Below are 13,029 nucleotides of genomic sequence, written 5' to 3'. Positions count from 1 at the left end.
GAGAGCTTCATTTTTTGGATAGTGTTCATTCACTCATGCTGGTTATTCAGGCTGCTTTTCATCTCCCTCAGACAACCAGCCTTTCCTGTCAGTGGTTAGCCTTTAAGAACTGTGTTCCAGTACAGCTTTAACTTGTGTGTAGACTGCAGTTATTCAGAACACCTTTCCTCTGGAAAATCCAGTTGTACCCATTAATTATGATGCCAGCTCATGAAGTTGGACAATATAGCAAAGATGGAGACAAAGAGAATTTTGTAAGGTATTTAGACAAGGTAGAACGACATCAAAGTGAACATTACCTCAAGTACTGTTCTGGTGTCGCCACGAGAAGGACATGGAACTGTTGGAGCAAGTCCAGAGGAGGGCCACAAAGGTGATCCAGAGGCTGGAGCACCTTTGCTATGAGGATAGGCTGAAGAAGCTGGGATTGTTCATCCTAGAGAAGACTCGGGGTGGGGACCTCATAGCTGCCTTCCAATACCTGAGGGGATCCTACAGGAAGGCTGGAAAGGTACTTTTCCCAAGGGTGTCTAGCAATAGGACAAAGGGAAATGTTTTTAAGCTGAGGCAGAATAGATGTAGACTGGATCTTAGGAATAACTTCTGCAGTACAAGGGTGGTGAGACTCTGGAACAGGTTGGGCGGGGAGGTTGTGGTTATCTTCTCTCTGGAGGCCAGGTTGGATGTGACCTTGAGCAGCCAAGTCTAGTTGAGAGGTGTCTCTACTGGGACATTGGAGTAGATGATCTCCAAGGTCCCTTCCAACCTGAGCCATTCTGTGATTCCATTAACTGTTAGGTGCCTTTTGCAAACTGCTCTGCTTCAGCATCATCATTTGTGGTCAGTGTTTGGACTCGGTCTTAGAGGTCTTCTGCAACCAAAATAATTCTATGATTCTGTGATTCTATAAATGAGCAGGTAGTGTGGATATGTACAACAGAGCAAATATAGATGCTTTTTCCAAATCAAGAGAGGAGGAGGTGATACTAGCCCTATAAAGAATTACAGATGTTCTTTCCTTGCCACTTTGCACTGAATAGAGCTGCTACAGCTTGGTTCAAACATTCTTTAGAATAAAACAAATGCCAACTAATCAAACCTTACAAGTTTTGAATTGACTTTTGAATGGGAGTTGCTTGAACCCTGAGAGTTAGAGATGCTGTTTCCAAAATTAAGTAATTACATCTCTCTGTGCATGGTGTTGGCTGTTGAATGGCTACTGCTTCTTCCACATTCTTTACTCAATAATTATGAGCATTACTCAGGCATGTGGAACAGTCTTTTTCTTCTGAACTGGTCACAGTGTTGAGAGAGCTAATTGAGCCCTGCTTTGTTGCTTAGATGACTTTTTTGTTTATATATGCAACATAAGAGTTAATTTACCAAGGGAGCAACACTTCTGACTTCGGTGGGTTGAATGTGGATGTGAAATTGGCTGTATGGTGGATAATCATTGGTGGATAATTCAAACTTTGTGGTTGATTTTTACCTCTGAATGAGGAGAGTCATCACAGGGTAAGGAGTGTTCAGCCAGGCCTATGATTCTACTGCTGACAGCTCTGCCAGTTCAGGCTGTGGAGTGCTTCATGCTCTTAAATGAAGATCAGCCTTGGACATGAAGCTCACACCTGCTCCTGATACTTATGCTGGTTAATCCACTTCTCTTCAGACAACAGGCAGGGAGGCAAGTTGATTGTGTAAAGGATATCTCCTTTTCTTCACAACACTCAAAAAAAAAAAAGTGTTAAAGTTTCCTTTTCTGTTCAGAGAAAGGAGTCTTGCAGCATAGTTGGGGCTGTCCTGTCTGGAGAAAAGAAGGCTCCAGTGAGATCTTAGGGTGGCCTTCCAGTACTTGAACAGGCCTACAAGAACACTGAGGAGGGACTTCTTACCAAGGGCTTGTAGTGACAGGATGAGAGGGAATAGACTGAAGCTGGAAGAGGGCAGATTTAGACTGGAAAAAATTCTTTACAGTGGGAGTGGTGAAACACTGGAACATGTTCCCCAGGGAGGTCATGGATGCCCCATCCCTGGAGGTGTTCAAGGCCAGACTGGATAAGCCCTTGAGCAACCTGCTCTACTGGAAGGTGTCCCTGCCCAAGGCAGAGAGCTTGGAACTAGGTGACCTGTAAGGTCCTGTCCAACCTAAACCATTCTATGATCTATTATTTACTGAGATGCATTTGTAAATAGCTCATGCTGGTTTAGTCTACCGTGGCATCCCATGACCCCTGGAGTCAGGCGTGGAGTTAGTCTTTAATACATAACCATGCAGTCATTAGATTTGCCTGGGGTGGTTGTTTGAAGTGTCACCTTCTCCATGCTGTGTCTTCGAGAGGCTGGAAACGGCCGTGGCCGTGCGTGCCTCTGATTCTTGCAGTTGCACTGCAGTGCTGTCATTGTTCATTAAAGCCGTGTTTGCTCTGAAAGAGAGCCATATCCAGGGAGGGTGGGGTGGGATTGTTGTGTGCATGTGTTGATGTATGAGCAAAAACTTGGGCTTAAAAGTAGAAATCTCCCCACATTCTCCTGGGAAGCCCATTGCTGTGCTCACAGGGATGACCTGAACATAAAATCTGGAATGAATATTGCCTTAAGGCAGAAGCATTAGACAAACAGTGAAGTAGCAGCTACTAAACCTTTCCAGCGTTTGCTTTACCCTGTAAAAACAAATCCTTTGTGCCTGTGTGTCTATTGCAGAGGTTGTTATTCCAGAAGGCCTTCAATTCTCAGCAGTTAGTCCATATTACTGTTATCAATCTGTTCCAACTGCATCACCTGCGAGACTTCAGCAACGAAACCGAGCAGCACAGCTACAGCCAGGACGAGCAGCTCTGCTGGACACAATTATTGGCTCTCTTCAGTGAGTAGGAGAACTAATTGATTTTTGTGTTTCTCTTTTGGCTTTACATAGAATCCATCAAGTAATTTTGCTGTCAGTATCTAGCTTAATGGTTATGTGAGGTAAGTGATGAGAATGGGCATTGTGGGAGGAAGTTAAGAGAGAAGGTAAGGGGCATGGTTTAGCACCAGCTTTGACAGTTAGATAATGGTTGGACTTGATGATCTTAGAGGTCTTTTCCAACCAAAACAAATCTATGATTCTGTAAGATGATCCCACAGGATCATTTATCTAGCAATGCTAACACTAGATTGATGGGTCCTGGACTTAGTCCTTTTGAATCACAGACTGGTTTGGGTTGGATGGGACCTTAAAGATCATCTAGTTCCAACCCCCCTGGCATGGGCAGGGACACCTCCTGCTAGACCAGGTTGCTCAAGGCTCCATCCAGCCTGGCTCTGACACTTCCAGGCTTGGAGCCTCTACAGCTGCTCTGGGCAGCCTGTTCCAGCCTGTTCACCACTCTCATAGGGAAGAATTTCTTCCTAATGTCTAAATCGAGCTTCTTTCAGTTTGAAGCCATTGTCCCATGTCCTGTCACTCCATGCTTCTGTAAAAAGTCCCTCTCCAGCTCTTCTGTAGCCCCCTTTAAATCCTGGAAGGCTGCTCTAGAGTCTCCCTTTAGCCTTCTCTTGTCCAGACTGAACCCAAGTCTGTCAGGTTATCTTCATAACAGAGGTGCTCCAGCCCTCTGATCATCTTCATGGCTTCTGCTGCACCTTCTCTTAAGAGTTCCATATTCTTCTTGCATTGGGAACTCCAGAGCTGGACACAGGACTTGAGGTGGGGTCTCACCAGAGCAGAGGGTACTTCCCTTGTACCTAGTGTAACACTAACAGTCACTCAAGCTCTCACTACCTGCAGTTCCTAGTATATGCTGGGTTCTGTAAGGCTTTCCTATATTTTTCCTGTTTTCTGGAAGAATGTTTTAACCTGGGTTCCAAGTAGTACCCACCTTGTCTGTGGGTGGTACTGCATGTGAGGGGCTGCTCTTCAGCTGGCCACAGTGTGCTTTGAGTTGCTTTGAATTGAGCCAGTTCTGATTCAATAGAACTGAAGTTGCAGCTGACTGAACTGGGACCTCAGCTGTTCTGGTGCCCTTGAGAATATCAATTAGGAGATAAGTGGGAGTGCAAAGCATTTTACACTCTAGCTGCATAATGATTTCCCTAACCTGATCCAGCCCATGGTAAGCTTGGGCTTGTTCATAAACACTTAAATTTCTGAACAGCTGAATTTCTCCAGATTCCAGCCTGGAGTTAATTCTTGAAAGCACCATGGTCACACTGGTGTAATCAGTGTTTCACAGCATGTGTGTCCTAACAGGTCTGAGCTGGCTGCTCGCCTGCGGAGCTAGCTGCAGTGGATTTGTGTGCCTGCTGACCTAGGGAAGTGGGTGCAATGCAGATAGATAGTTGGGTTGATCATTTCTAGTAAATGATGAATGAATATGGCTTGTCTCAACGGATTTTATTCATTTACCAAAGTGATTTCCCCTACATTGGTCAGTTTCAAGACTCTGCTTGACAGGGTGCTAGGTCTTCTCATTTTAACTGCACTATCACCAAGAAAGGTTGGACCAGATGATCCTTGGGGTTCCTTCCAACCTGGCATTCTATGATTTACCATGACACTTCAAATGGAAAAGGGAAGAAACACACCAAGGTTCTGCTTTATGGTTGAAAACTTTATTGAAGAAACCAAAACACCAGAACACACAAACCCCCAAACAACAATAAAACCCCCTTAATCTCTAAAAATCCACCAGCAGACCAGAAACTGGGTTGCTTTGTTCTAAAGAGCTAGCTATTAAAAATAGAGGTTTCAGGGTGCAGTGAGTTTGGTTAGGTTATTTGGTCAAACTTTCCAGTGTCATTTGCTCATCATTTGGGTTTGTTGTTTGTTTGTTTGTTTCCTGCTCTGTTCCTAGTGTCCTTTCTTGGAGTTCTGTGCAAGTGTCCTTTACAAAATGACTACCAGGAGGACTCTGGGGCTGCATATCCTCTTCCAGCTGTGAAAGTTTCAATGGACTGGCTGAAACTTCGGCCCAGTGTTTTCCAGGAGGCAGTGGTGGATGAAAGACGGTAGTGAGTGTTCATCTTTCTTTTGATCCATTTGAGTGCATGAAGTAATAACTGATGATTCCAACAGAGTCATGGGAAGAGTAACCATATAATGCATTATTAGACATCAAAATGACAAGAGTGTGATGTGCTTAAAAAGTAGTCTTGGGGGCTACGTGACACAAATTCAGTGTTTTAATTTCACAGTATCACCAAGGTTGGAAGAGACCTCAAAGATCATCAAGTCCAACCTGTCACCACAGACCTCATGACTAGACTGTGGCACCAAGTGCCACAGCCAATCCCCTCTTGAACCCCTCCAGGTACAGTGATTCCACCACCTTCCTGGACAGCCCATTCCAATGGCAAATTTGCTTTAGGTTTGTGTGTAACTTTAGTGGTGGTGTTTTTTCATGAGGGTCATCTACATTAGAATGTCTGACTTTAGCCTAACTACTGAGTGTACCCTTCCTCTCATGTACTGATCTCTCAGATTTCTCGAGGTAGGTGGCAGGAGAACATTTGACTTCATTTCATGCATTAAGCCATCTCCTGGGCAGTGCTGGAATCCAGTTTTCCTGGCTCATCATCTAAGAATAAAATTGAATTTTGTAGAATGAATTTTAAATGCCAGCACAGGCATTATTATTCTGGCCTGTTGCTCTGGTTTTTCACTTCTGCCTCTGATCTCATAAATTTAGGCTTAAATAGTTGAAAACTCATCAACATTTTTCATAGCCTGTTAACCTTTCCTAAATTATGGCAACTCTGCTAGTAAAGTGTTACTGACCTGTAAGATGTTTTTTCAGATCAGAGTGACTGTTACTGACACAGTTGGACAAGTATTTTTCCTAGGATGGCCACTTTAAGGAACACAGTGTGAAACAGCCTGCTTAGCTGAACTTGTGCCATGTGCCACAGTGGTTTCAGCACTCTCTTGGCAGTGTGCTGCAAGATGAGATTCTAGCTAAGGCTCACATTTTCTCTACATTGATGTGTAGGGAGCAGGGGGCTCTACAACCTCATTTTGCTAAATGGATAATAAGATTTGCTCAAATATGTGCAAAACCTAAAGCTCTGGAGCTTTGGGAACTTCAGTTCCAGAGCTCCTGGAGGTAAGATTAAGGAAAATAAGAGTTCACAATTTGTTTTGGGATGGTAATGAGTTATTAGTGTGTGCATGTTCTGAAGGAAGGTGTTAGATAATTGTAACCTTCTCTGTTAAAATGCTGGTATAAAGTAGTCCTTGCAGAGTGTAGATAGGGGCAGTACTTTGTGGAACATCAGAATGAATCTTCAGGTGTGAATCTCTGTGTCGAGTTAGGCAGAGTAGGCCCTTCTGCCCATGAAACTATCAGACTCCAGAAGGAACATGCTTGTTTTTCAGTCTGTGACATGATAATGTGATGCTCTGAGATACTTAGTGTACAAAGGAGTTGTGAATTGGGCAGCAGACAGCTGTAAAATGCACAGGTGAACCTGAAGAGAAGGTAACATACTGCTAAGATTTGTGAAGAAACACAGTAGTTAGTGAACATTACATTTGTTGGCTCTAAAACGTCCATGTGGGTGTCCGTCTTCCACACTGCTTGCAAAGATGGGAGTTTTCTTTTTATTTCTCCTGCAGGATCCTAATGAAAGTCATTCATTGCAGACTGTACATGTACACAAACCCCTTTGTTAGCCTCTGTATAATAATGTGATCGTAGAATGGTTTGGATTGGAAGGGACCTTAAAGATTGTCTAATTCCAAGCACCCTGCCATGGGCAGGGACACCTCCTGCTAGGCCAGGTTGTTCAAAGTCCCATCCAGTATCAGAGCCTCCACAATTTCTCTGGGCAACCTGTTCCAGTGTCTCAACACCCTCATGTGGAAGAATATATATTAAACTTCTTCCAGTTTGAAGCCCTGGTCCTTTGTAGAATGTCTCTCCCCAGCTCTCCTGTAGCCCCCTTCAAATCCTGGAAAGCTGCTCTAAGGCCTCCCTATAGTCACCTTCTCCATGCTGAAGAACCCCAGCTCTTTCAGCCTGTTTTCACAGGAGAGGTTCTCCAGCCCTCTCCCTCTGATCTGCTGATGTGTGTTTTATATTGAAGTTTCCCTTCCCCTGCATTCATATTTAATTGGTTCCATTACTCCATTTTAGACTTTCAGTTGTCCCCACTCTATGCTTGCATTTTCCTATGGATAATTAATCCAACCCCAAACTGAGCAAGCATCTGAAATAGGATAGAAGTGTGTTTACCTAGAAAAATAGAGAAATCTGAAGACAAGAACTAAGGACAGAAATCGATCAATCCGTGTGCGTGCTCTTTGGAAACGAGTTTCTCAAACCTGCCCTGAAGCCATGTTAGGTCTAGATCTTCATGTGTGTCACTACGTTGCTGCTCTTTAGGGATCTTCTGTTGTGAAATCTCATTATTTCAGATGTTGTGCAGGAGGATTGCAGTTTGCTGTAGTTTGCAATAGACTGGCACTCTCCTTTTTCACTCTTTGTTCCTTGTCGGTCACAGGAAGTAGCTATGGCTTAGTTGTGTGTAGAGAAAAGCACAATGTTTCCAGTCCCTGCAGCAGTGCTGGAACGTGGCTGACCTCAGGCTTTCTTCAATCCAGGTGCTAGCTGGTGGCTGAAAGCCTTGCTGAGGGGAGGACAGATTGATTTCACTAACACCGAGCACAGTTGTCACCTTCCTAAAATAGCTTTCTGTTGCCTGTGTGCACTTGGTGCCCATCACTAAAGCAGAAAGATGCTTGGACTTTTGGGGGGTTTAAAAATGCAGAAACCAGCATTTTGATGGCTGTTAAATGTTAACCACCTATGCAGCAATTGTTGTGATGTTTAAACTATTCGCTCCAGGGCCTTCCAGTCACTGGTTGTACTGGTATTGCCGCTGGCAAGGTAGGGAGACTGCCAGTTAACATCTGGTTTAATGGTCTTACTCAGTGCAACCCTCACTTAGGCCTTCCTGGTAACTTTCAGTGCTTCAGTGCTGTGTTAGTTTGCAGAACTGAAGTGCTTGCATATGACTGTTTGTTAATAAATTTGTTTGGCTCCCCAACTGATGAATTTGCTATGCCTTGAGAGCAGTCAGCTTTGGACTGGAAAACATGGATTGCCAGCAGGTGCTCTGAACATTTGCTCGTGCAGTAGATTTATCTAATTAAATTTGTAGCAGGCTTTCTGATTTGCTGGATGATGAACACTATGCTATGAGAGCCTGACTTCCATGGTAACTTCAGACTATCTCTTTAAAAATACATTTATTTTTTTCAAGACAGTGGTCTTTTCCCTGACACTTCAAAGAAACTTTGCCTTTTCTTGGCAATCAGAGGACACAAAGATGGTCAGAGGCTGGAATAGTTGGGGCTATTCAGCCTGGAAAAGAGAAGGCTCTGAGGAGGCCTTAGACCTACATTTCAATATCTAAAGGGGACCTGCAGGAAGGTTGGGAAGAGCCTGTTTAGAAGGGCTTGTAGTGATTGAACAAGGGGCAATGGTTTGAAACTGGAGCAGGGTAGATTTAGGTTGGATATCAGGAAGCTCTTTACAATGAGAGTGGTGAAACCCCTGAACAGGTTGCCCAGGGATGTGGTTGAGGCCCTATCCCTGGAGACATTCAGCCTCAGACTTGATGTGGCCTTGGGCCAGCCTGATGTAGTTGGAGGTGTCCTGGCTGACTTCATGGGGCTTTGACAAGATGACCTTTGAGGTTCCTCTTCCAACTCAATGCAAACTGTGAAATTAATGGAAGCTGTGACTGTCACTGTGTTGGTAAGGTGAATAAATTTCACATTGTGTAGCTTTTACTTACTGTTTGTCTGTTTTCTAATTTCTAGCATATGGCCCTGGCTGATTTCTCTTCTAAACAGCTTCCAGCCTCATGAAGATGATCTCTCCAGTAATAATGGTAATTCTGGCCTGTGCTGTAAAGAACTCAGAATGGGAATTGCATTTGAAGAGCAAATAAGAGAGCAAGATGTCTTCTAGCTTTAGTGCATATGAGCACTCTGCAATGCTGCTTTCTTGTGTTGAGCCAACCAGGCTCTACTTTATCATTCCTGAGCTCCTCATATTGCATATTGAGCATGTTACTAGAAGTCTTTCTGTGCATAGTGACCTTGCTGAGGTATCAATTTATGATCCTGTTCTCAATGCTTTCATGCTTTTGCTTAATGCTGTTTATTGTCTGTTCACCAGCAACCCCGCTTCCAGAAGAATTTGAGTTGCAAGGATTCTTAGCTCTGAGGCCCTCATTCAGGTGGGTGACAGCTGAAGAAGACTGTACTCTTGCTGGTGTCACTACTTGTATAGACAGTGACCTGTTTTCTACACTTATTGATGAATACTTACTACTGAATGGATTGATGTAGCTATCTTCTTAAAACTGTAGTAGACAATGTAGTAAAACTTGAGGGGAAGTCATGAGTTTATAGGATTATAAAATCATTTTGCTTGGAAAAGACCTTTAAGATCATTAAGTCCAATCATTAGCCCACCACTGTCAGGTCACCACTAAACCATGTCCCTCAGCATGACACCTACATGGCTTTTAAGTCCCTTTGGTGATGAGGATTCCATCACAGTTCTGGGCAGTCTGCTCCAGGCTTTGACAGGCCTTCTGGGGAAGAAATTATTCCTAATACCCAATATAAAACCTCCCCCAGCACAACTTAAAGCCATTTCCTCTTGTTCTGTTGCTTCTTCCTTGTGAGAAGAGACCAACCACCACCCTGCTTCAGCTTCCTTTCAGGGAGTTGTAGAGAGCCAGAAGATCTCCCCTCAGCCTCATTTTTCCGGGCTGAACAACCCCAGTTCCCTCAGCTGCTCCTCATAGGACTCATGCTCTAGACCCTTCACCAGCTTTGTTACCCTTCTCTGGACACACTCCAGCACCTTCTTGTAGTGAGCACCCCAAAACTGAACCTCATATTCAAGATGTGGACTCAGCAGTGTCAAATACAGGAGGACAGTCACTTCCCTGATCCTGCTGGTCACACTACAGCTGGTCCAGGCCAATGGGGCACAGGCTAACTCCTATTCAGCTGACTGTCAACCAGCACCCCAAGGTTCTTACCCTGGAGCCTGGGGCACTCATGGGGTTTTTGTGACCCATGTGCACAGCCCACTGCTTGGCCTTTTTGAACATCATCCTATGGGACTTGGCCCATTGATCCAGCCTGGCCAGATGGATAATACTGCTCATGAATTATTTTGCTTTTGAAGTCTTCCAACTAGTGAATTGAAAGGGGAAAACTTAAGTGAGGAAAGGAATCATTTTCCATGCAGCTTGATGTTTTTTCACTTTACTGGGGTTTTTTTCTGTTTTAAACTGTATCACTCTGCCTAACATCATGCAGAAATCCTGACTAAACATTAGATGTATTCAACCTGATACTACATTCATGATTTTGGTTGTCACACAGACAAGCTTTGGGGCCTTTTGTTTTTTTAAAGAAACCCACCAAACCTCATTCATGTAGGTACATCTTACCAGAAAATTATGACATCTGCTAATCACAGATCTTTGAACAGCCATGCTTTGAGTAGTGTCTGGTGAAATTTAGCAGTGCAGGGCAGAGTAATGCTGACCAGTTGTATTTCTAAAGAAATATGATGACGCAGAAGGTAACTGTGTAATTAATATGCTCCCCTCTCCTCTGTCAATACTAGGAACTTGGATTTTTCCAAAGGCCACCAGGCAATTACAGGGGATAAGGAAGGACAGCAGCGTCGGATACGACAGCAGCGGCTGATCTTCACAGGGAAGTGGATTGCTGATAACCAGCCGAGGTAACTGCAAGGAGCTTCTCCGTGTTGCTCTTGCTGCTACACGTTTAGCTGATGTGGGTGCTGGAGTTAGGCCTGAGTTTTCTCACCGTTCAACCAGCAGTTAGATACCATGTGACACTGACAGCACTAACATGTTCTGTTTCCTAGACTGATTTATGACAAGGCATGTATGTGGAGTAATGGACTTGCTTTTCAATCTTTTCTGTCCTTTTCAGGTTGATTCAGTGTGAAAATGAGGTAGGAAAGCTGTTATTTTTGACAGAAATCCCAGAGCTATTGCTAGAGGATCCTAGTGAAGCCAAAGAGAGTCTCAGCTCGCAGGAAACATCCATTGCAGAGCCACTATCTACAGATGGAAGCCCTGGACTCAAATCAGTTCTGTCCTCTGGCAGAAGCCTGAACAACAACTGTGACACAGGAGAAAAACCAATGGTCACATTCAAAGAGAACATCAAGCCCCGGGAGATGAACCGAGAGCAAGGGCGAATCTATCCTCCTAAAGATGTCAGTAGGGAAAGGAGAGACTATAGCAAGGGAATAGTAGCCAATAAGAATGATGGGAAGAAGGATAACAATAAAAGAAAGAATGAGCCCAAGAAGTGTGGCTTGGAGAAGATGCAGGAAGCAGGAAAGCAGAACGTGGCAGTTCAGGTAAGCCTCTAGATCAAAGGGATGCTGCCTTCCAGGCAGTGCCATGTTTGTGTCAGGGCTGTCGCTGCTTGTGTAGAGTGTGGTAGAGTTGAGGTCTTGCTGTGGGCTGTGCACACACATTAAAATGAAACACATCTGTCTCAAAGAGCAGGTATTGATGATCTTTGGGTCTCTGCCCTTTTCCTTGATGCTGTCTCAGTTTGTTGGGGAGAAGGTAGGTAGCAATTAAACGTGATTTTGCTATGCTAACTGTCTTAAAACCCAGACTTCTACCTGTTGTTCCACAAGTCATTCAGGCCACTAAGGCAGTTCATATGGCCAGGCCTTAATCGTGTTGGTCTCTAGTGAAGAACCTGGGTGCTCTGCAATTTTGATTCAGCTGACTTGTGCATGTTCAGTAAATTAAACACATCACAAAAGCACCCCATTGTTGGTGTAGGGTAAGATTCTCTGTACTGGCTATGCAGCCAGATGGTCCTCTGTGGAAGGAAGGAATGCCATACTGCTCCTAAACCATAAATCTGCTCAGGTACTTGCTCAAAATTGCTGATTTTTGCATCAGCTGCTCTTGTATCAGTTGTGTTTTTTTCAGAGGCATGTTTTTTACCTCTGTTTCTGGGAGCATTGCATACAAAAATGCTCACCTCATAATCCAATAGTGAATTTACTGGTCTGACTTTGATTCAGTTGTAGTAAATAAGGGTGGAGAGTCATAGGGTTTGTACCTGGATAGTTTGGCTACGTCTCAGTCATTCCCTGATTACATCTGGAGGCATTTAATGATAGTGATGGAGACTCAAGTTATTTCACTAGAGAATCTTCGTCAGTTCTTCACTGTTTTGCAAGCAGAAATTATTTCCTAATGCACTTTATCTCCCTTACCTGTGTGTAAACCTGTTACTACTTCACAGGACAGGTCTTTTACTTTGCAACTGCTCTGAGGCCTCTGTAATTGAGGTCTTGCTTTCCCTAGGCTAGATAAACCAGCTCTTTCAGTCTTGCCAGCTTGTGGTGTTAGGACTCATGGGTCATTCTTCTTGTTGTCCTCCTAGTTATTTGCTGTTGAATGTCGTCATGGTGAAATGGAAGATCTAAATTGGCAGTTGGGTTTGCAGGGGGTCCTACCAAGGTGGGGTAAAGGGGAGTTAGCTTATGGAAACTGTGGCAATCATTTGAGAGTCACCAAACAAGAGTTTGGTACCTGAAAACCAGCATAGGTGAGTTAGAATAGCAAGTTTCTTACTCATTTGTTGAATACATCAGGATTGTAGTTGCAGGCCTGAGCACAACTCCCAGTTCTGATATTTATGCCTCTGCCATGCAAAATAAGGCTTGAGGCTGATACACTTCACCAGATCTTCTGAGAAACCTGTGGTTCACTGGATAGGGAAGACTCTTTAATCCACTGATTTATCAAAAAGTTGTTTGTCTTAAGAGGTAAACCCAGGAAAAACTGTAGCAGAATCTGTTCTGATGTGGTTGATCACTCTTTGCCTTGTGTTGAATAGGAGTTAAATCTGACTTTTAAGTTTATGGCAACTATTCCAATTAAATTCTTTTTGGTTTATATAGCTTGTGGGACTTATTATCCAGAGCTACTCTAGAATATGGGAAACCATAT

General features: G+C 43.8%; 1 protein-coding gene across 4 annotated transcripts in view; it reads left to right on the top strand.

Annotated features, from left to right (window-relative positions):
• SMG7 (SMG7 nonsense mediated mRNA decay factor) overlaps positions 1 to 13,029 on the top strand; it is a 65,892-nt gene that overhangs the window by 38,316 nt on the left and 14,547 nt on the right. For 3 of the 4 annotated variants that reach the window (XM_068141340.1, XM_068141338.1, XM_068141341.1), the window contains exons 9-14: positions 2,701 to 2,863; positions 4,833 to 4,989; positions 8,804 to 8,874; positions 9,165 to 9,225; positions 10,638 to 10,757; positions 10,973 to 11,408. In XM_068141340.1, coding sequence (XP_067997441.1) covers positions 2,701 to 2,863; positions 4,833 to 4,989; positions 8,804 to 8,874; positions 9,165 to 9,225; positions 10,638 to 10,757; positions 10,973 to 11,408 — 1,008 coding nt within the window. The remainder of the gene's footprint in view (positions 1 to 2,700; positions 2,864 to 4,832; positions 4,990 to 8,803; positions 8,875 to 9,164; positions 9,226 to 10,637; positions 10,758 to 10,972; positions 11,409 to 13,029) is intronic. The other variant, XM_068141339.1, reaches the window with a different exon arrangement.

This window comes from Melanerpes formicivorus, unplaced genomic scaffold (assembly GCF_026170545.1).
Source record: "Melanerpes formicivorus ecotype bairdi unplaced genomic scaffold, bMelFor1.0.p_v2 SCAF_7, whole genome shotgun sequence".
NCBI classification, from domain to species: Eukaryota; Metazoa; Chordata; class Aves; order Piciformes; family Picidae; genus Melanerpes; species Melanerpes formicivorus.
Note: the sequence above shows the minus strand (reverse complement) of the source record. Positions and strands in the feature narration are given on the sequence as shown.